Raw genomic sequence first — 20,828 nt, 5'->3', positions numbered from 1 at the left:
CCTCAAGGTCTACTCTGATTGAGCCCCGCCAAACTGCTACCACAACTGCAGTTACGGCTATCACTTTGTCCTACGGAAAAAAGTACCCATCATGCTTCATTGTCTATAAAAGAAAGGCAATCGCCTGTCTCCGGTGTCTGGATAGGGCGAGGCCACCAAACGCCCCCTAGGTTTCATGGGGATGGAACTCTCCCCTCCTCTCACTCCTCATAATTAGTTTACCAAATCAGCAAAATTGTTAATATGGTATATGATTTAATGCCTGTGAAACTTCCCATGACACCCTGCTCTGAGACTGAGTGCTCTGACGATGCGTTCCATTCGAAACTTTTGGTGTTTGGTGGCCTCGCCCTATCCAGACACCGGAGACAGGCGATTTAATTTCTTTTATAGACAATGAAGCATGATGGGTACTTTTTTCCGTAGGAAAAAGTGCAAACCGTAAATGCAGCAGTGGTAGCAGCTTGACATTATAAAGAAATAACATGGAAATGATTAAAATGAAGCACATCCTATGGACGACTCTATGGAGAGATCTGCGGAATCTTGGGTGGCCACACACTTTGGTCGTCGTTCTGACGCATTACTCAAGTTCCATTCTCTTATATGCTACTCCCTCAGACTGATCCTTAATAATTCCTTATTATTAAACTGTCCCCTTGATCAAGCTTAGTCATGCTAATGACGACTCATTTTTATACAGATTAACAGGTTTTGTAGTAGCCTTGATATGCGTTCTTGGCCACAACAAAAACAAGGACTGGATATAATACAGAGACCAATTACACTAAATGTATATATACAATGCTCATCGGTTGGCTTGCAGAGAGCTGATGAGACAGGTCATCCTCGAAATTTGTTGATTAGATGCCAATTTGGCCAGTTGACTATACTTTGTGATGCTGAAACAAGCTGCAATCAATTTGGAGCTGACACAGTCTCCAGCAGTTATCTGCTCCGATCCTCTCTGGTCCATACCACACCAGAAGAATTATTCACAATTATTCCCATATGCCTGTTCTTCACAGCTGGTCAGGTCATCTACGAGGAGACAATAATTAGTCATGTTAAGAGAGTACTATTTCGTGAGTGCAAGTAAGCAGCCAACATGCAAAGTGGAATACATGATTTGTTGTTTGTAATACGGCTCCATGTCATAATAGGTAAAAACTGTGCTGTGTAAATTGTCTGCAACTGCAAGTAGGTAATGACGCACAATCATTCTATTAATTACTACTCCCTCCATTTCATATTATAGGTCGTCTTAACTTCTTTTTTAGTGTATGTCTAAACGACCTATAATTTGGAACGGACGGAGTAGAACCTCTGACAGCTGATATCACCCCGATTTATACCCTAGCTCTAATCCAGTATATCACTAGTGCGCATATAACAGCTGCAGCCATGACAGTGACGACGATCGACAAAGTAAACATAGGACACAAATATTTGATGGTGGTGAGGATGTAGGCGGTTTTGACTCGTCGGTTTTGACTCGTCAAAAACCAGCTTATTAACACCGGTCACGATCGAGCGAAAGTTCTTGGGAACCAGCAAAGGGCCGAGTCGATTATCGATCCAGAACAACATGTATTATACTACAAAAGTCTACATCATCTACACATATATGCTTATCGGGGTTAGTTGTTGCTACTTGAGACATAGTACAAGACACCTTTTCAGGCACCAACCGGCCGGTCGGCTTGTTCTGTTTATTTGGTCTTCTTGACCGCACCAATTGGGCCGACAGTTTCACATACGATGTACACTCGAGAGCTAACTTCTTTGTTCATTCGTAGCAGAGCCAGTGACGGGTATGGTATAGCTAGTCAAATATGGAAAGGGCCAGGCTACATATGATATATCAACATGTCCATTCATTCAGTTCATCCTCGTTCTTCATTCCGGCATAACTGGCTGCATGCACTTTTGTCTTTTTGAGGAGTGGCTGCATGAACATTTGGAAGGGCATATACAGATGATACAATGCTCTTGAAGATCAAGTTTGGTGCTCATCCTAGGATAAAGAAGCTTGTTTATTCAATCATCTGAAAAAGATCCATAGGTGTTCTCATGGAGCTGATCCACTTGCATTATTGCTCCTATGATTCTTAAACATGCATCCTTTCACTTTCGATATAGAGCTGTACGTTTTTCAGAAATATCATCGTTTCTTTTGTTTTCACGGACTAATGCACAATATAGTCACATCCCTAGTTTCCTACTTTTCGTATATTTCGCATTCTAAAACAGCGAAGCTGTGTAAGCATCACCGGACTAGAAAAGCTTTGTGCTGACGGCCAAAACAGGTTTGTGCTGGCTGACCTTGTACGCTCCAGCAACCTTGAGCCAGCACAAATATATATTTGCGCTAGCGGGTACTTGCCCACCAGCACAGAACCGTCAGCACAGAACCTTTTTGTGCTAGCTTGTGCTTATGTTGCCCGCCAGGACAACGTATTTCAGCAACCATTCAATATATTATTTTCCGTGAATTATTTAATATTTATATTTTTCGCCAGTTTTTAGCCGCCAAATTGAAATAACTTCCCCCTTGGATTTGGTGTTTTTGAGTTTTTCCTGAGCTCCTCTCGGGCGAGCACCAAATAGAAAAGTTAGCTGAGGAAGAAGTTGTCCGCGGTCTTATATGGGCGGCATCTGTGCTGGCGGGCGACCTAACCACCTGCTAGCACATATGCACCCCATCTGTGCTGGCGGGCGCTTAGGTCGCCCGCAATCACATAACCATCTCTGCTAGCGGGTGCTCGCAGGCCGACCCCGGGCATCTTTGTGCTGACGGGTTGCCAATCTCGCTCACCAGCATGCTAATTTCGACGTGCCAACACAAATCGTTCCTGGTATAGTGCGTTCCCGATCTCACCCGGAAAGGGAAAATAATTAAGGATCGCGAATTGCGTAGTTAGGTTTATTCGATGAAATTTGGCCGATTCATGAGTGCTTATATTATTTATTGCTGATGATGCGTGTCCATTTAAGAGGGTGCCTGCAATGACTTTGTCAATCTCAAATTCTATTACGTTTTGAAAGAAAATAAAAATTGGTACTATGTAACTATTTTTAATTATGACATTTTTGAGCTGATTGTTCGCCTCAATAATATGTCGACATGACTGCTGAAAAGAAAAACAATACTATATATAATAGCTTTTGTCATTTCCGTGATAGTAGTGTTCATTAATTAGTTACTTCGATTGCAGCCTGTGTTGAACAGGTCGGGGAACATCGTCACGATCAGAGCACGTTCATACAATGTTAACACACTGCTGACACTATTTATTAAATTATTATTCATTTATTAGTTATTTGTTTATTTCCACAAGACATTATATATCCTGACACTGTTGTTGTCGCTCATTGTTTTTATTATCGTCATTTCCTGGTCCCTTAGCTTCCGTCACAATTTCATCAGTGCTACGTACGCCATCAAGACCATTCGGGACCAAGAAAAAGGAGCATTGCTGCCCAATAAAAAAATGGTGACGCTATACTCCAAACGCCTGAAAATGGCACCACCAGCTTCGTCGATCAATCTTCACCGTACAATAAAAGTCCAACATTGTCTTTTCTTCCTACAAAAATTCCAAGATTCTCAAGTCTTTTTTCTTTCAAAATGACTAATGGTTATTCGTCTTCCTTATAATTTTCTGATCTGAAATAGCCCAGACTTTTTGTCAACCAAATTGATGAATGGATGGCGGCAAAACTTAGCTAGGGCTCGTTTGGGTTAGCTTAGGGAGCTTTCGGCTTCGCAAGATTGTAGCAAGCGGAACCGAAATCATAGGGAGCCACTTTTATGGTTTCACCGACTTCACCTTTCCAATTTATTTTGAGGTCTCGATATCCGTTCCGACTTCGTATTACCGGAACGCAAACGCACAGTGCTAGTGAAGCAGAAGAGCCTTTGGTTCTTCAACCGCGCGCAGCAGCATCAGGTGTCCCGTCGTCTTCCTTTTGTTAGCCATCGCCCGATCTCGGACAGGCCGCGGGCACGCCGGCCACGTGCGGGCGACGCCGCCTGGGGCCCCGCCGGAGCCCGGCGCGCCACGCAGAGTCCACGCGCCCCCCGCTCCCAACCCATGCCGCCTCACATGTCGTGCCTGTGCACCCCTTCTCCCCCTGATGGCGATGGCCCGCCCCGCGCCGCGGTCACATCTCGCGCGCGCCGTCAGCCTCACTCTGTCTCTCAGTCACTAGCGCCGCCGCGCTCTCTGCTGCATCACAACCCGCCATTATCGCCTTAACAAATCCTCCTTTCGCCATTAGTCGCCGGTAATCACTTTTGGAGCCTAAAACGCAGCGTCAACGTCCTGCACCGCCTCCACGCCTCCCCCCTCGCCGCAGCTATAAAAGGGGGCCTGCCGCCATGTTCAGCCCGCCAAGACTCGCTCGAGAACCAGACCGAGCTCCTCATCAGCTCGACCGCCTTTCTTCCCACTTCCACACGACGAGGACACGACTGCGAGCGTGCAACGAAGAAGAGAGTTAGCTAGCCTAGCCATGGCGCCGTCCGAGGACTGCGGCTGGCTGCTGTACCTCTCCCTGGCCGCGAAATGCGGCGACCCCCACCGCCTGCTCGGCCTCGCCGCGGTCTTCGCCGCCGCCTTCGTCGTCACGGCGCTCCTGCACTGGGCGGCGCCCGGCGGGTCCGCGTGGGGGTGGTACTGGTGGGCCAGGAGGGGCGGCCTGGGCATTGGCGCCGCCATCCCGGGGCCCCGGGGGCTGCCGGTGCTCGGCAGCATGGGGCTCATGACGGGCCTGGCGCACCGGAAGCTCGCGGCGGCGGCGGCCGCCGGCGGGAAGGCCAGGCGCCGGCTCATGGCGTTCTCGCTCGGCGAGACCCGCGTCGTGGTCACCGCCGACCCGGACGTCGCGCGGGAGCTCCTCGCCAGCGCCGCCTTCGCCGACCGCCCCGTCAAGGAGTCCGCGTACGGGCTCCTCTTCCACCGCGCCATCGGCTTCGCCCCGCACGGCGCCTACTGGCGCGCGCTCCGCCGCGTCGCCTCCGCGCACCTCTTCTCGCCGCGCCAGATCGCCGCCTCCGCCGCGCAGCGCGCCGTGATCGCGCGCCAGATGGTCGACGCCATGGCGGAGGAGCGCCCCGCCGCCGCCGCCGGGACCGTGACGGCGCGGCGGTTCCTGAAGCGCGCGTCGCTGCACAACGTGATGTGGTCGGTGTTCGGGCGGAGGTACGAGCTGCAGGCGGCCAGCGAGGAGGCGGCGGAGCTGAAGAGCCTGGTGGACGAAGGCTACGACCTCCTCGGCCAGCTCAACTGGTCCGACCACCTCCCCTGGCTCGCCCGCTTCGACCTGCAGAGGATCCGGGCCAGGTGCTCGGCCCTCGTCCCCCGGGTCAACCGCTTCGTGGGCCGCATCATCGACGAGCACCGTGCCCGGCACGCCCTCGGCGGCGGCGTCGCCGCCGTCATGGACTTCACCGACGTCCTGCTCTCCCTCCAGGGCAGCGACAAGCTCTCCGACGCCGACATGATCGCCGTCCTCTGGGTACTGCGTTGCACCCTCGTCGGGGTTTCTCTCGAAACATCGTAAAACGTGTCCGATTCTGGTCGCTCACAAGGGATCGATCGATGACTTTGCAGGAGATGATCTTTCGAGGCACGGACACGGTGGCAGTTCTGATGGAGTGGGTGCTGGCCCGGCTGGTGCTGCACCAGGACGTGCAGCGGAGGGTCCACGAGGAGCTGGACCGGGTGGTCGGGCCGGGCAAGGCCGTGACGGAGGCGGACACCGCCTCGCTTGTCTACCTCCAGGCGGTCATCAAGGAAGTGCTGCGCCTGCACCCGCCGGGGCCGCTCCTCTCCTGGGCACGCCTCGCCACGTCGGACGTCCACGTGGGCGGGTACCTGGTACCCGCCGGGACCACCGCCATGGTGAACATGTGGGCCATAACCCACGACCCGGCCGTCTGGTCCGACCCGACGGAGTTCAAACCCGAGAGGTTCCTGGCGGGCTCGTCGGATCACGCCGACGAGTTCCCGATCATGGGTTCGGACCTCAGGCTCGCGCCGTTCGGGTCCGGCAGGCGGAGCTGCCCCGGCAAGTCCCTCGCGATGGCTACCGTCGTGTCCTGGCTCGCCACCCTCCTCCACGAGTTGGAATGGCTCCCGCCGTCCGACGGCGGCGTCGACCTATCCGAAGTGCTGAGGCTGTCGTGCGAGATGGCCGCCCCGCTGGAGGCGAGGCTGGTGCCACGCCACGCGGCGTGATGACGTGGCACGCAGGGCGAAGCTTCTTCTTACCTTGTAGCAGTAACTGTTAACGTGCACGGTGAGCTGTGTAAAAAAAGGATGTCAGCTGTCCCTAGTAGTACCACCAGCCGGTTTGCTCGACTATGTGTGTGTGTACCTGCATGTGTAATATCCGCCACGTAATTTTAGGTAGTGTAGTGTACCAGAGATGATGAGTGAGACATGTATCTTTTGCTTTAATCTTCAGCACTGCCTAGAGCTAGTATACAATATGCATGTACATTATTGCCTCTTTATCCTAATGCAAGCGTGTGTACGTGTGCGTGCTATCTCAGATGTGTACGTCCTTCTCGCAAATGGTGAAGAGCACGTAGCTGGAGAGCTCCTTTTGGCACCGGTAGTGAAGTGTCATGTGTCATCCCAGCTGCTTTCAATTCGTTGCTTTTCTGGTCACGCACGGGCCCCGTTCCTGAATTCTGATGGCGACAATGCGAGGTCGATCCAAGGCAAAAGCTGGGCTTGAATCACGCAGCACATGTACACCTGCAGTCTGGCTGCAGGCGCGCATCACAGTACACGTCCACTGTGTCAGGTTGTACTGGGCGCAGGAGCCGTCGCCATCCGTGTCCGCGCACCGATCGGCCTCGGCTGACACGGAGAATCTTGGAACAACCGGTGCTCCATATGGATCGGTCTCACGATCCCTGGCTGTTGTCTGCACTCGGGGCATGTGAGAATCGGAGCACGATCCGCCCGAAAGGAACGCGACCACGGCGTATCTAGCTGTGGAGGAATATGCATGGAATGATATGGTACCGAAGGTGTTTGGATACTAGAGCTAAACTTTAATCCTGTCACATCGGATGTTAATTAAGAGGACTAAATATGAGTTAATTACAAAATTAATTGCAGAACTCCTAGGTTAAATTGCGAGATGAATCTATTAAGCCTAATTAATCCATCATTAGCGAATGGTTACTGTAGCACCACATTGTCAAATCATGAACTAATTAGGCTTAATAGATTCATCTCGTGATTTAGCCTAGGGGTTGTGCAATTAGTTTTGTAATTAACCTATATTTGATACTTCTAATTAGTGTCAAACATCCGATGTGACGGGGGCTAAAATTTAGCCTAGGGAAGCCAAACACCCCCAGATGTCTTCACGGTGTACCACTCATTTGAAGATTGGCATGTCGTTTTAGCTGGCTCCGAAAACGTGTCAATGAGACAATACCAATGGTGAACATTCAAAGTCATCCGCACGCTCCTTTTCAGATCGTCCAAACTAAGCTAGCACAGTAAGTAGCACACATGTACATACTCCAATAACAAAACGCACATGTAGATATTTTTCTCAATTCGAAAGACAAGTACCGACTGTAGATTATTGTGAAGATAAAAATAAAATGTGACACGCTATAGCAACCCTGTGTGATGGCGGTGCCGCACGAGCGCTCTCTGGGCTTTGTTCGCTGCAAAGTGGATGGCAGCTTTCGAGTCATCGACCGCGCGCGCGTGTGCCTTTCGTTATCTCCGATGCGCCAAGGACGCTGTTCCTGTCGATCGATGTGCCACTTGAGCCCAACTTGCGCGCTACGCTACGCTCTACCCCTGTACAGCGACCAAGAGCGAGCTCGACGCGCATGACGGCGATGGATGGATGCAGGATGCAACCAACGAGCTTGCATTGTTGGTATGCAGCTGCCATTGGAGCCACTCGGCAAGAATATCATCCTCCGTCGCCCTGTCCAAAATGGCAAAGCCCCAGTGAGCACGACTGTCAGTGGCAGGTGGATCGGAGTTGATGGGCTTATCCGATCGACTTCATTCGGACGCAGATCTTTAAACAGATCGTGTCAAGTATAAATGTTGGAATTGCATGTCAATCTGCTTGCTTGCTTGGGGATTCTCAACCTCGTAAAATGATAAGCTCTCCTGCGTCATGACGTGATGTGACGTGATGTTTACGATGATGCGGTTGGTCTATCCCTATTTTTTTTAAAAGAAAAGATCGGTTGGTCTATGGTGCATTGCATTGGTAGCTACGACCCTACTAGCTAGCTTAGGTGCGAGGGACAAAGGTTGTTGCTCCCGTCCTGCGATCAGATCATGGCAGATTTCCCCCACATGCGCTACTGCGCTTGTCAAAACGTCGCCACTCGGTGCAGTGCATGCAGTAGTGCAGGGATGGAAGACACATAGTACAAGTACTGCTGCCGTAGCTAGGTCAGCTAGCCCTAGGCACCTGGCCTTGCTGGCTGGCTGGCTGCATCCTTCCTTGCTCGTGCAGTCGTGCACTGGGTTTAAGATAAGATCGCCAAAAAGGCCGGAGGCCGGGCCCCGTCGGCACGACGGCCGGCCGGCAACAACGCAAAAGCGACACAACAGTGGAGTCCATTCGAGCCTGCCCCCCGCGTGACACACGTAAAAGGAATTCTTCAGCACTGGCGCTACACTACTAGGAGCAAGAGAGCGAGTGAACCTAATGGCAAGATTAAAGGAGGGAATAAGAAAGCTGCATGGACGGAGGAGGAAATGGATGGAGCCGTTGCGACAGCTAGGGAGCTTTGGAAGTGGCTGAGGACGAGCCATCTTTATCCACGCAGAACACTGCGTCCACTGATCGATCGCAGATGGCAAAATGGGACGAACACTACTACATGTACAGCATCGATCCACTGACCGATATGAAGAAGAAAAGAGAGCATGGGAGAGAGACCTGTGCAGAATATATAATTGGTAAATTCAGAGAAGAGCCATCAGCATGCATTCAGTTGTGCCAGAGTTCGCTTTCCAGGCACGCATGCAGATGTGTGGTTGGAGCTGAGAGAGAGGAGGCTTCGAGCGAGGCAGTAGTGAACAAGGCTTCTTGGAGCCAAGGAGAGGAGAGCAAGTTGCGATGCTGGGTCACCCCACTCCGTGTAGCTTAGCTATCGAGCGCGCCATGATTGTGGCCAGCTTTTCGCGTCACCGTCGTGGCACACGAGCGATCGAGTGTCTGGTGGTGGAGGGAGGAATTTGCAGCTAGAAAAAGCCATGCTTTCGTGGCCAATAAGCTCATCGCTGAATGGCTCGTAATCTGATGAATCGACCAGAGGATCGGAATTCGGATCATCATCTCTCATCCGAGATCGAGCTAGCTTCTTCAGATCAAGCTACTAAGATACCCTGCAATGACGTGCCGTTACCGACCATCGGCCAACTGTTTTGGTGCACGAAACAACGGCAAGGAATCACCATGTTGCAGCTGATGAACAGTCCAGATGAGCGTCCACTAGCTTGTACACCAGCTACGCCCACGGAGAACCTAGCTAGAACTGTAGCACACAAGGCAGCAGGAAAAGACGTGACGACGACACGCGCGCGTCCAAGTTAACAGCTCGCCGTGCCGTGCCGTGGTGGGGGGATGGACGACGCCCGGCCGGCGGGCCCGGGTTCGTGTCGTCCTGGCCGGCCGGCCCGGCCCCGACGGCGAAGGCAGTGGCCAGGCCACGGCTGGCCCCCGACAGCTACCGTCCGGTCGCGGCCACTTGCACTGCGCTCTGTGGCCACCCAGCTGCGATGCGAGCTGGAGGCTGGAGACGACGACGACTGGGAGAGGCCGGAAAGCCATCCAGAGAGGTCGTCGTGCGGTCTGGGCGGCGGCGGGGCAGCCTTTGTCGCGGCGCACGTCAGCCGGCTCAATCTCCTCCTCATGGGGTTTCGGTGGCGGCCAACAGAATCGCCTGGGCAAGGCCCTGCCGGCTGGGCGTCCTTCCTTGAGCCTTCTTTCTTGTCGCCATGTTCACGCGTCCGTCCTCCCTCCCTCCCTCGCTCCTGCTTCTGGATAGTGGCCCGTACGAACGGCACAAATTGTTGGTGGGCTTCTGCTAACAAAACGGCAATTTTTCCCTTCAATTTTTAAGTAACGATGGCGCAATAAAAATTAAGGTTTCATGCCCCAATTACTACTCAGTAGTAACTTCTACCTTTTCTAGTTAAAAAAAGACCAGCAAATCCAGCTGAAAATCAGGTGCTGAAAGCAAGCACCTAGAGCACCACCACTGTTCTACTGTCGGGCGAGGAGGCATTCTAACCACCGGACGGGAGGGAAGTGGAGGGAATGATTGAACACGTGTTGTGCCCCATGGGCCACGGCGACCGCCTCTCATGTTGCGGAGCATTGTTTCTTCCAGGTAAGATCACATCAAAAGTTTGGACGCTGGCGCAGGTGTCCCCTTGAGCTGTACGATCGTGCATGCTCATCGCCATTCCCCGTTCATGTTCCGCGGACGAGGACGCCCAGGAAGTGGACGGCGGAGATGCTCACTTTGTCGGAATGGAGGAAGAATAGTCTCGCACTGGGGCAGGGCACCAACGATTCACAGTTCAGCCAGCTCACATGTGGCACTGCCAGGTTGTCCAACCATACCACACAAGTTCTGGCAAATGAAATGCAATGTGGCTCAAGCAGTCTGTAGAACAAACCAGGAGTGGAGAAGGCTTTGCTGTGATCTCAAGCATGAATAACAGCAAAGAAACTGGTATGTGAAACAAGAAAATGACAGTAAAGATTTGATTTTGATATTACTCCACATCAGTACATTACACCCAACATCTGGAAACTTACTTTTCCTATGAAAGACTTAAGGGAAAATGATGTTTTTGCCCAGAACAGACATTATTGGAAGCAAAAACAAGATTTTCCATGAAGTTCAACTATGGACGGCTTGCAACGACAGAACCGCGGTGATACCGAACGGTTTATCAGCTTAACCGAAGTGGAGAACAACTTCATCTCCACACGAAGCTACAAAGGTTCTCTGTCTACATATACCCATGCAAGGGTTTTATTCCGGGTGACAGACAGTATATAACTGATACTAAATATACACCTCGGAAGATTGTTCAGGTCTGCATATGTTCTACCAACCAAGTGAAACTGAGGAAAGCAGTCGTATCAGATTTTGTCATGAAGGTTAACAACCAAGTGATGTGCATCGTCTAGAAGCTTCCAGACATCTAGCTGCCCGGCCATGCTATTGCACTCCCGCAATATCTCATCCATGCTGCTGTACTTCTCGATTATCAGCTTCCTCCTCTGCAAGACGCAGGCCGCGATAGCATACAGCAACAGGTCGTCAGTTGGAGGGGCATGAAGCCTTATTCTTCCCCAAGTGGACCTTCCAATCCCAGCTCGAATTGCAGCCTGGTCAGCCCACATAACCTCCCACAGACACACAGTCTGCTCAAAAGTGAGCTCCCTCCTGAAGAGAACCACTACCATCCGGTACAGAAAGAAGCAGTCTTCAGCCTGAAGTTTCTGCAGGTGCCTATAGAGGTGAGAGTCCTTGCGCTTGATGATCTGGGAGACCGTTTTCAGCTGTCTTTTTATTCCAACCTCATCAAGCCTGAAGTTGTGCCTCGCTTTCCTCATGAAACCCACAAAGCACCAAAATGCTTCATGATCTTCCTCCATCACTGCAATTATCGGTGACAAGAGATCACTCATTCCTTGACAGTACCCAATCTCTGGATCATAGAGCGCGTATGCCTCAAGCAACGCAACTAGTCGTGCAGCATGATAAATCATGTAAGGCTCCAAATGGTCATAATCTTTCAACCCAACAGATATTGCAGACCTCAGTGCTTTGTCTTTAGAGACTTCAGCCTGGTTACGGGCAAATAGAACCCAGTCTGTGTTTGCTCGAATAGCATCTACACGTATAATGCGCTGCCATGTGGCAAAATCCTCTGGAGTTTTGTCAGATATAAAAATGTCTGACTTAGACGACGCGCTCCGGACAAGTTTTGGTTTCGGATCACAGTTCTCCTCCAAATTGGAACAGACGGGTGTTCTGTCAGGGTCCTCTTCATAGGAAGACTCAGAGTCAGAAGATTCTGATTCTGCCATACATTGATCAACAACAGTTAACTCACTTGTATCTTCATCCATGCATTCCACAGAAGCCCAGTTAGAACTCTCTGATTCTTCTGCCTTGCAGCCTAAAGATTTCAATTCTTTCGGCAACACACAAGCCCTCTTACGAACACCTTCAGAATAAGGTGACTCTGGTCCTTCAGCCCCATCAGAAAAGTCCTCATTCATGAACTCATTTATAACATTAAGCCCATTTCCTTTGTAACAATTCAGAATGCGATGGCACTGTCGTCTCAGCTTTTCATATTCTTTCCTGCACCAGAAGTTGCAGCAATCCATATCAGTAAATAAAGTATCATTGTGAACACCACAGGTATTCTAGTGATGTTATCTTCAGATAACAGTAAAGCGGCATGTCTTGTATCAGTCGTGGAATCAAAGGTGCACACAGCTGTTATATCCGCTTATTTAATCTTGTTTTCCAGAATTCAAGATAAATTATTCTCAATCAAAACCGGGCATTCAGCTAAATATACAAATCAAAAGCTAATGGAGGACAAAGAATGGAATTATTAAAGAAATACCTTTTCCTTATCTTGATGGTATTCCTGTCCTCTTCAGAACTGTTCAAATCATAACTGTACATAACAAGAAATTTATCAGTCTATCAACTTGAAGCAGCAACATATTAAATAGGATAGATATTTAATAACAAAAAGCTAAAAACAGACAAATGCTAAAGCAATTTATAAAGCCTCAATCAACCAAATGGAACTTCTTTTCTTGCTGTAAGTTGTTTTTTTTGTTAAGCATAATGCTCTTTTCTTGGCCTTTTGGTCTAACTTAGGTAGATGCACAAATGGTTCTAATCTTGATCAATTGGCCCAAAATGTGGGTTAAGAAAAATCAGTAACTTTACAAATAGACAATAGGCAGGCCCATAAATAATAGAAGACAAAAATAGCTTAGTATCAAAGAGGCATAAATTGAAAAATACCATCAAATAATAAGTCACATCTGCAATGGTACTGAGCAGATCCAAATGCGGTATTTTCAGACCCAACTATTGACCTATGTGAGAATGCATTTATCTTTTGGCATGTTTGTGGTGATGCAGGTTGAGCAGTGTTCGTAAAATAATCATAACTTTTTGGCATGATTTTTTGAACTTTTCAAAGAGTACTTCCACCATTTATTTTCATAAGGCATATTTCTCTAGGCTCAGAGATTAAAGATGTTACTAGAAAAGAGAAGATTAGATAAACTCATAAATGTTGTAGATATAGCGAGTATAAACAAGAAAAAGAGGAGATAAAATAATACCGAAATGTTAAGATAAACTCATAAATGTTGTAGATATAGCGAGTATAAACGAGAAAAAGAGGAGATAAAATAATACCTTGTATGTTAAAACTGGATAGAAAAAAAACAGAAGGCCGGCATTTTGAAACAGAGAGGGAATGATGGAAATATTAAATTTGGCAAAAAAAAAAGACGTTTTGAAAAAGCAGTGGAAGAATCCAGGTCCCGAACCAGGTAAAGTTTTTTTCCGTCATTAATTGCATAAAATCGTAGGAGTGCTCTATTTCTAAGCAAAGGAAGTTATCACATAAGATCACACTTGCATCTCTAAACTACTGCAACCACATAAGCTGATAAGCACCATACTATTTCACAAGAACAGATCAAGTTAGACTAACTTCTAGAACTCAAAATTCATTTACCACTTCAAACAATGTTAGCAAGATCACTTCTACAGAATATTAAATAATAAACAAAATAGAAGGATCATCTTACACTCCAAGTAGAAATGGCCAAACTTCAGCCCGGATGCCTGGTTCAATTCCCTGGAAAGTGAAAACATTCATATAATTGATTTAGTTTCCCGTCAAAGTGGAAAAGGATGCATGACATGTAATAGGATGCAAACTGTGCATAGCTAAGATTCCAACATATATTAGTCAGGGGTTGCGAGTGTAGAAATAAGGCCTGGATAACAACAACGCTTACCCCACTGCGGACTTTCTTTAGAAACTTTCTTCCCCCATCACGGAGCTTCCCGTTTGATGAAAATAGACGATTCCAGTGTTGACCAGAAAGTGCTCTTTTTCTTTTTCTTCGAGACCACGGAGATTTAATTCCACCCCTAGAAATGAAATGGAAGAAAAAAAAGGATCAGTTCGCTGATGATTCCATGTTCTGAATTATTGCAACATGCCAAAGAAAGATACAACCTGACCGTAGCATTTACGGACTTTCATTCTCAAATCAAATACTTTTGCAACCAATTTAATGCTAGACTTAATAGCTAAAACATTGTACTTTATTGGTTACCATGCATGTATATGGTCGAAATCAAAATCTAGCATATCCACAGGCTGCTAGCACAAACAGTTTGCGGTATTGAATTCAAGATATCAGCAATCAATGCCATGTTAGCTAACCAATATTATGAAATGCTATTCCTGACACAGTTCTAGAAGACCTGGTTCCAACTCCGACTCTTCCAGAGTACCACTGCCAAGAAACAAAATCCTAAGTAGAATCCAAACTATCTAAAATTGAGTCATGCTAAGGCAAAATTGCTCCTTTGGTTCTTATACTGAATTGACCAAACATCCAATCCAACCCACATTTCATGCAACTAGCACTGCAAGTGAGCCAGAACTTTGTGCCTACTACTACGAGCTGCTGAGAAAGACTTTCTGAGCACTTGAACAGCAAAAAGAAAAGGTTAAATTTTTAAATCTACAGGCTAAAGCACATTGTGTAAGAATAATAGTACCGAACAAACTACCACTTCCACTGTGCCACCGGACGAGCATAATTGAGAATTTCTGCGCGAATCATCGTTTGGAAATGTCAACGGGTACGGCGCCCAACAAAAAATTCCCCATTTTTGAAGCGACCCATTTGCTGTACTTACAGGAATCCGAACAGGAGAACTCACCGGTCCACGTTGGGAGAGGACGGCGCCAGCGAGGGCGACGAGGCAGCTGCCGCCACATGCGCCGGCGCCGAATCTGAACCATCCGCGGCCGAGGTCCCCGAGGTCGCCAGAGAGGACGCCGCCGCCGAGGCCGACGACGTGACTGGGAGGGACCTGCGGTGGATCCACGAATACGACCGCGGGGACGAGGGCGCCCTCGGAGACGGCGCCGCCGCCGTGGCCGAGGAGGAGGTGCTGGATCGCCGCAGGGCCTTCATCGCCCTGCCCTGCCCCGCGCCTCGTCCTCCCTCCCACCTACCGCCTATTGACTACAAAGAACCCAAGCTCCTAGTCCACCCCTGACTGCTTCCCGCGCCAGGGCGACGAGCTTCCCCATCAACGCCGCCGGCGGCCGGCGCGGGTGGGCCGTGCGCTGGCGGATGCGGACGCGGGCGCGGAGCAGCGTGCGGCCTGCGGCGACGGGGGATTCGGGTTCTCCTCCCCTGGAAGAGGGAGTAGTTAAAAGGAGTTGGTGCGGTGGGCACCGGTTATAAAACAGTCGCCTACGGACGCTGCATGTGGGGGACAGGATGTGTTGGGCCCACGCGTCAGTGTCAGTAGAGGTGAACCGCGCAACCACTGTGCCGCTGTTTTTCCACGAGAGTAATTTCTGAACGATGTTTTCTACAGTGGCAGGCAGTCTGTCCTTGCCTCTCTTTTTTGCTGACGAGGTAAAGAAAGAAAATGGAGCTCCAATCCACTCCGTGTCAAAATATGAGGTGCATTTTGTTTCGGTAAGACAATTCTTTTGACCTACACTTAAGAACAGCCCTTCTAATGCAGAATTGATATCGTATTCAAAAAGCTTATAAACAAATTTTATATCACATAGATTTCGGTTCTAAATGACGAACTAGACTACAGTACAGCCGGTCATTTTTCCCACCTTCATACTTACCATTTCTGAGTTCCATGTGAGATCGGGTTTTGATGTCCACTTTAGAACAGAAAGGATATGGTTTGGTATCTGTCGATTTCATGGGCGATTTACGAGTTTACTTGCTCCTGGAGGTTCATTATCTTCCCTTTTTTTCTGTACCTGAAATAAAAGGCCATTACCTTCCTTCATCATGTTATAGGATAGCAACGTATCTTATCTCGCGTGCGAGACGTTTAATCGCTGCTAATTGCGTCCTCACATGTGCCATGTGCAATTTGTTTTTGTTTTTTTTTTGTTTTTTTGATCGAGGCGTCCGTTTTAGCTCAGCGCAGGCGGACTGTCAAAGTCAGAATTATTAGCAGTGGTCAGCTGACGCTGACGCACGCACGTATCCACACCACACTTGGCCGTCGTCGTCGTCGTCGCCGTCGCAGAAAAAAACATTTCAAAGTTTTCAACGACACGGCCGGGGGTTTCGCTCAGCCGGGAGACCGGCTCGCCGACCAAGAGCCGTTCCCGTTCCGTTCCGTTCCTGGAGCAGTTGGGTCGAGGAGCCGGCGCGGTCAGGTCAAACAAGCGTAACCCCCGGCACGCACGCTTCTAGATTCACTCAGAGAGAGCTACTTGCTGGTCGTGCCGTGACACCATCCCGACCCATCCCGTGCCCGTTGCAGTGCCGCTCGGCGGCACGATACTTTCTTTTCTTTCTTTCTTTTTTGAAATATAAATCTGCGGCACGATTTGGCTCGCTCCTTTGAACGGCTGGACCCATGCATGGCACTCGCCACGTCTGCCCTTCAGAACGGCCCGTTTCGGGCACAAAAGCGTGTGGCCAAAAGGGCCGGCACTCGAAGGCTTGGGCGAGTTCTTCTGGCAATACCCAGGGCACGAGATACAAATTCGGACCCAGAGATCCCGGCGGCGGCGGCGGCGGCGGCGGCGGCGGGGACAGCGTGTTCCCCGGGGGCTGAGACCGGACGTGAGTTTTATATCAGACAAAGGCGAACGCTCGGCGGTGGCGGAGGGAGGGAGGGAGGGCCATGGCCATGCCTGCGGGGAGTGCGGGGGTGGGACGTGGCAGCTTCGAGCGGCGCTCCGGCCTCCGGCCATGTTCTGCCCCCCGCGCGTTCATGTGACCGCTCGTGGCGACTCACATGAACTTGGGGGGGCCTTCCTCCGGGAGTTAACAAGGAGTAGTATCTCGCATGGATTTCCATGTTGTTCTTCTGTACTACGATGCGCTGCCGGCGCCGGGGCAATTTCTGTACTCGTGGTCATGACTCATGCGTTGCTGATGAAGTTTTTGGCTGGTCAGAGCAGAGGCTGCGCGATGTCTGAACCTGACACACAAGTGTCTCATGGATCTCGGCACCCATCTCGCCGCTTTCATGGTACTGGTAAATGTTCTCCATGGTACCTGACTACCTGATGCATACCGTAGTACAGTGAGGGGAAAAAAAAAGGAGAGCCCAGGGAGGATATGCAGGATCGGATGTTCGGTATCTGATGCGCATCTGGGTTCAGGTGGGAGGATTTTTATTGCTTCTCGAGTCATGGACATGATCCAGTTATGCATATCTTGGCACCCATCAATAATTCTTCAGGGATCACATGGTACCCGATGCACATCGGACACGGAAGAAAGGCAGGCAGGAAGCGCCGAGGATTTGACGTAGTAACTTCACACGATTCAGGGGGTGTTCGGATCCATGGACTAGTTCGGATCACATCAGATGTTTGGAGGACTAAACATGAACTAATTATAAAACTAATTGTATAAGCCACCAAGGGCTAAACATGAACTAATTATAAAACTAATTGCATAAGTCGTGGCTAATTCGTGAGACAAATCTATTAAGCCTAATTAATCTATGATTAGCACATATTTGCTGTAGCATCACATGGTCAAATCAAAATCAAGGACTAATTATGTTTAATAGATTCGTCTCGCAAAATAGCCTTCATTTATGCAATTGGTTTTGTAATTAAATTATATTTAATATTTTTATCTAAACATTCGATGTGCTTTAATCCCGTAAATCAAAGAGGCCCTCAGAACGACTCTTTCACATATCACGCACAGGTTGCCGGTCTAGCATGGAGGAGAGCAATCGTTCCATTAATTCCACCAAACCACGTGCAATTGTGCAAGCACATTAGCAAATCTTCATTTGCTGTCTCTTAGATGAACAGAAAGCAAACATCACGTGCCAAATAACATTTACAAGCACTTACTGGCAGCATATACGCTGAATTGTTCGGAAGAAAAAACATATACGCTGAAGAAAACACCCCCCATAAATGACAATTATTTGGTAGATACTGAAACCCATGACACATTTCTCCGGCACACAATAATACAAAAAAAAAAGTCACCATTTCCTGCCGAACCTAATATTTATCCATCAAATCTTTTATTAAGTAAGTACTCACGACTAGAGGTTCAAGCAAACTCATACAACCATAGCTTCAAATGCTGGATAGCATTGACACCGCTGGCTTGTCAGTGAACCAAGTGAGCTCTCCATCCTGCAGGGAAACCATCTCGACAGGCAGCAAATCTGATGTGTTTTGCTGTTCTGAAAGTGCTTTATGAATAGCACCGGCTTTTCCAGCACCGGTGACCACAAGTGCGATATGTGCTGACGAATTGATCACAGGGAGAGTGAATGTTATTCTCTCTGGTGGTGGCTTTGGCGAATCCTTGACAAAGGTGACCCATTTCTGGTTTTCATGGACAACCGGGTGACCTGGGAAGAGTGAAGCAACATGGCCATCAGGCCCCATGCCCATAAGCATAAGATCAAACTTGGGGAACCCAGTTACCGGTGACATTCCAATCACACCATCCTTAACAAGTTGCCTTAAACGAGTCTCATAGTCCTCTGCAGCCCCCTCGGCTGACAGCGTGTCATTTATGGCATAAACTTGGTCCGCAGGAATCGGCACCTGATGTTGCAGAGAAACAAAGATGAAAACTTAGAGCAGCGTAGAACAAAGTTATAAGGTTTCTGCAGGCAATACGTATGAGAATATGGATATGAACTTCTACACATAATTTTTTTTTGAAAGATCCGGTTAAACCGGCTTATATATTAATAAGAAGGAAGCAAGTACATCAAACGAGTCTTCTACACATAATTTTCCTATACACACAAAGTTAAATTTGGTCATACACATATGGCACTATCGCTGGGAAATGTACTTTAATTTCAAGACACAAATGCGACTACATTTACATGTGTACATTAAGCACATTACCCTTTCTTCCCCCTGAAAGATTATCAAAATCCCATACAGACAACTCCCTATCTTCCAAAAATCCACAATTTGCTCAGTGTTTGTCATAGTCAATCTCCCAATATCAGAACTTCAGTGATAAAGTCCAACAAAGCAGGAAAAGCAGTAAATAATCTGCACAAAATTTCCACATTTCCATTCTCCACTCAAAAACAATCTGCATAGTAGCAAATCAACAGAAACCCCAAGGTTCCACCTTTCAAAATAGAAACAGATTCTGAATTTGACAGGACAAGTGATTACCTTTGAAAGGAACTCATCAGAGGCGAGCTTGTAGTTGCTGTCCGCATGGTCCTTGGGCACCACCCTCTCATCCACCCAGAACACATGCCATCTGCTCCAATCCACAGCCTCCAGGTACGGTGGCTCCGCCAGTTTCCTGTGAAATCGAAAGGTCAGGGGTCAGGACACCCCCCACGATCCGAAACCCAACGACGACCAAGGAATTTGCGATCGGGAGGCCGGGGTCCAAGAACCTGAGGGCCTTGACGAGGGAGCCGCCGGAGAGCACGACGGTGAAGGCACCCCTCTCCGCCGCAAATTTCGCCGACAGCTCCGCCGTGCGCTTGGCCAGCGACGCCGCGAGGTCCTCCTCGGCGTCGAAGATGATGAGTTTCTTCCTGGAGGCCGCCTCGCCGGCGGCGGCGGGGTAGGAGGCCATGGCGAAGACCGGCCTGAGGGGAGAGTGGGACGGTGCTGACGACGACAGGAGCCTGCAGGGAAGGGGTCGAGGGAGTGGCGCCGGGATCCTGTACGCAGGCGACGATCGGCGGCGATTGACGGAGGAGAGGGAGGTCGACGCGGCGGCGGGGGCGGCGGTCGAGGCGACGGCGGAGAGGTACATGTTGACGGCGGCGTGGAAACTGGAACCGTAGGAGAGGGGGCTTCGGGGGGTTGGTGGTGAAAGAGACGGCCGATTAGGAAAGAAGGATCACTTCGTAGCCGTTGAGATCGCGATGGACGGCTGGATCGCGCGCGTCTTTCGACGTGGACGCACGACAAAATCTCATGACTTGGCGACGAATATAGCCAGCAGTAGACCCAAACACAAAAGGGCTCAAAATGAACTCAAAGCGTTCTGGTCTATCAGATTAACTCGGAAGCAAACTTCACTTAAGGTCACTAAGAAAACGAAGAGCGTTGCTCCGTAGCGATGGGATTCTGCAACACATCTGGCCCCTACTGGTAATAGTGGAGATCATCTCCTTGGCCAGCCTCTCCATTTCCATTAGCTCTCCATGCAAACCTGCAACAAAAGAAACGTTGCAACTCAAGGCCTAGACTTCCAGGGTGTTATTCTTTAGCACTTCATTTTTGTGTCACTTATTTACAGAAATGTTGCTACAACATTTCAAAATAAGCGAAAAATATCATATAAACTTGCAGGCAAAAGTTTTTCAAAAAAAAAAGACTATTGATCAAAGATAGAGAAACAAAAAACACACATTGATTTGCAAGAAAATAACAGGAGTTCACCATATGTAACAGGACGAGCAAGGCAAGGCAATACAGGAAGGTCCTTTCAAGCAGTTTGGATGGTCACTTTCAAGCACTACGTAATAAGGCTCA

The 20,828-nt window shown here is 49.1% G+C and overlaps 3 protein-coding genes across 3 annotated transcripts; 1 reads left to right on the top strand and 2 right to left on the bottom strand.

Moving 5' to 3' along the window:
* Positions 1-4,379: 4,379 nt before the first annotated feature.
* Positions 4,380-6,556, top strand: LOC101777910 (cytochrome P450 78A9). The gene is made up of 2 exons (XM_004974064.4): positions 4,380-5,523; positions 5,619-6,556. The coding sequence occupies exons 1-2, from the start codon at positions 4,519-4,521 to the stop codon at positions 6,243-6,245; spliced, it is 1,632 nt and encodes a 543-aa protein (XP_004974121.1). The 5' UTR covers positions 4,380-4,518; the 3' UTR covers positions 6,246-6,556.
* A 4,202-nt stretch (positions 6,557-10,758) lies between these two features.
* Positions 10,759-15,525, bottom strand: LOC101777501 (GTPase-activating protein gyp7). The gene is made up of 5 exons (XM_004974063.4): positions 15,041-15,525; positions 14,101-14,236; positions 13,888-13,937; positions 12,675-12,728; positions 10,759-12,403 (listed from the first exon to the last, which is right to left on the bottom strand). Exons 1-5 carry the CDS (start codon positions 15,295-15,297, stop codon positions 11,170-11,172), a joined length of 1,731 nt encoding a protein of 576 aa, XP_004974120.1. The 5' UTR covers positions 15,298-15,525; the 3' UTR covers positions 10,759-11,169.
* A 2,626-nt stretch (positions 15,526-18,151) lies between these two features.
* LOC101779406 (probable 6-phosphogluconolactonase 3, chloroplastic) lies at positions 18,152-20,162 on the bottom strand. Its single transcript, XM_012846695.3, has 3 exons — positions 19,736-20,162; positions 19,503-19,638; positions 18,152-18,908 (listed from the first exon to the last, which is right to left on the bottom strand). Exons 1-3 carry the CDS (start codon positions 20,101-20,103, stop codon positions 18,429-18,431), a joined length of 984 nt encoding a protein of 327 aa, XP_012702149.1. The 5' UTR covers positions 20,104-20,162; the 3' UTR covers positions 18,152-18,428.
* Positions 20,163-20,828: the final 666 nt, after the last annotated feature.

The sequence above is a fragment of the Setaria italica genome, chromosome VI (assembly GCF_000263155.2).
Source record: "Setaria italica strain Yugu1 chromosome VI, Setaria_italica_v2.0, whole genome shotgun sequence".
Lineage (NCBI taxonomy): Eukaryota > Viridiplantae > Streptophyta > Magnoliopsida > Poales > Poaceae > Setaria > Setaria italica.
Note: the sequence above shows the minus strand (reverse complement) of the source record. Positions and strands in the feature narration are given on the sequence as shown.

What these genes read in the sequence shown, in the direction of transcription:
- LOC101777910 (XM_004974064.4), top strand. Translation starts at nt 4,519, where the DNA reads ATGGCGCCGTCCGAGGACTGCGGCTGGCTGCTGTACCTCTCCCTGGCC. An exon ending in ACATGATCGCCGTCCTCTGG is followed by an intron (nt 5,524 to 5,618) that starts GTACTGCGTTGC and finishes ATGACTTTGCAG; the next exon opens with GAGATGATCTTTCGAGGCAC.
- LOC101777501 (XM_004974063.4), bottom strand. Translation starts at nt 15,297, where the DNA reads ATGAAGGCCCTGCGGCGATCCAGCACCTCCTCCTCGGCCACGGCGGCG. An exon ending in TCCTCTCCCAACGTGGACCG is followed by an intron (nt 14,237 to 15,040) that starts GTGAGTTCTCCT and finishes TTTCATTTCTAG; the next exon opens with GGGTGGAATTAAATCTCCGT. An exon ending in TAAAGAAAGTCCGCAGTGGG is followed by an intron (nt 13,938 to 14,100) that starts GTAAGCGTTGTT and finishes TTCACTTTCCAG; the next exon opens with GGAATTGAACCAGGCATCCG.
- LOC101779406 (XM_012846695.3), bottom strand. Translation starts at nt 20,103, where the DNA reads ATGTACCTCTCCGCCGTCGCCTCGACCGCCGCCCCCGCCGCCGCGTCG. An exon ending in TCCCTCGTCAAGGCCCTCAG is followed by an intron (nt 19,639 to 19,735) that starts GTTCTTGGACCC and finishes TCGATTTCACAG; the next exon opens with GAAACTGGCGGAGCCACCGT. An exon ending in CTGATGAGTTCCTTTCAAAG is followed by an intron (nt 18,909 to 19,502) that starts GTAATCACTTGT and finishes CTGCAACATCAG; the next exon opens with GTGCCGATTCCTGCGGACCA.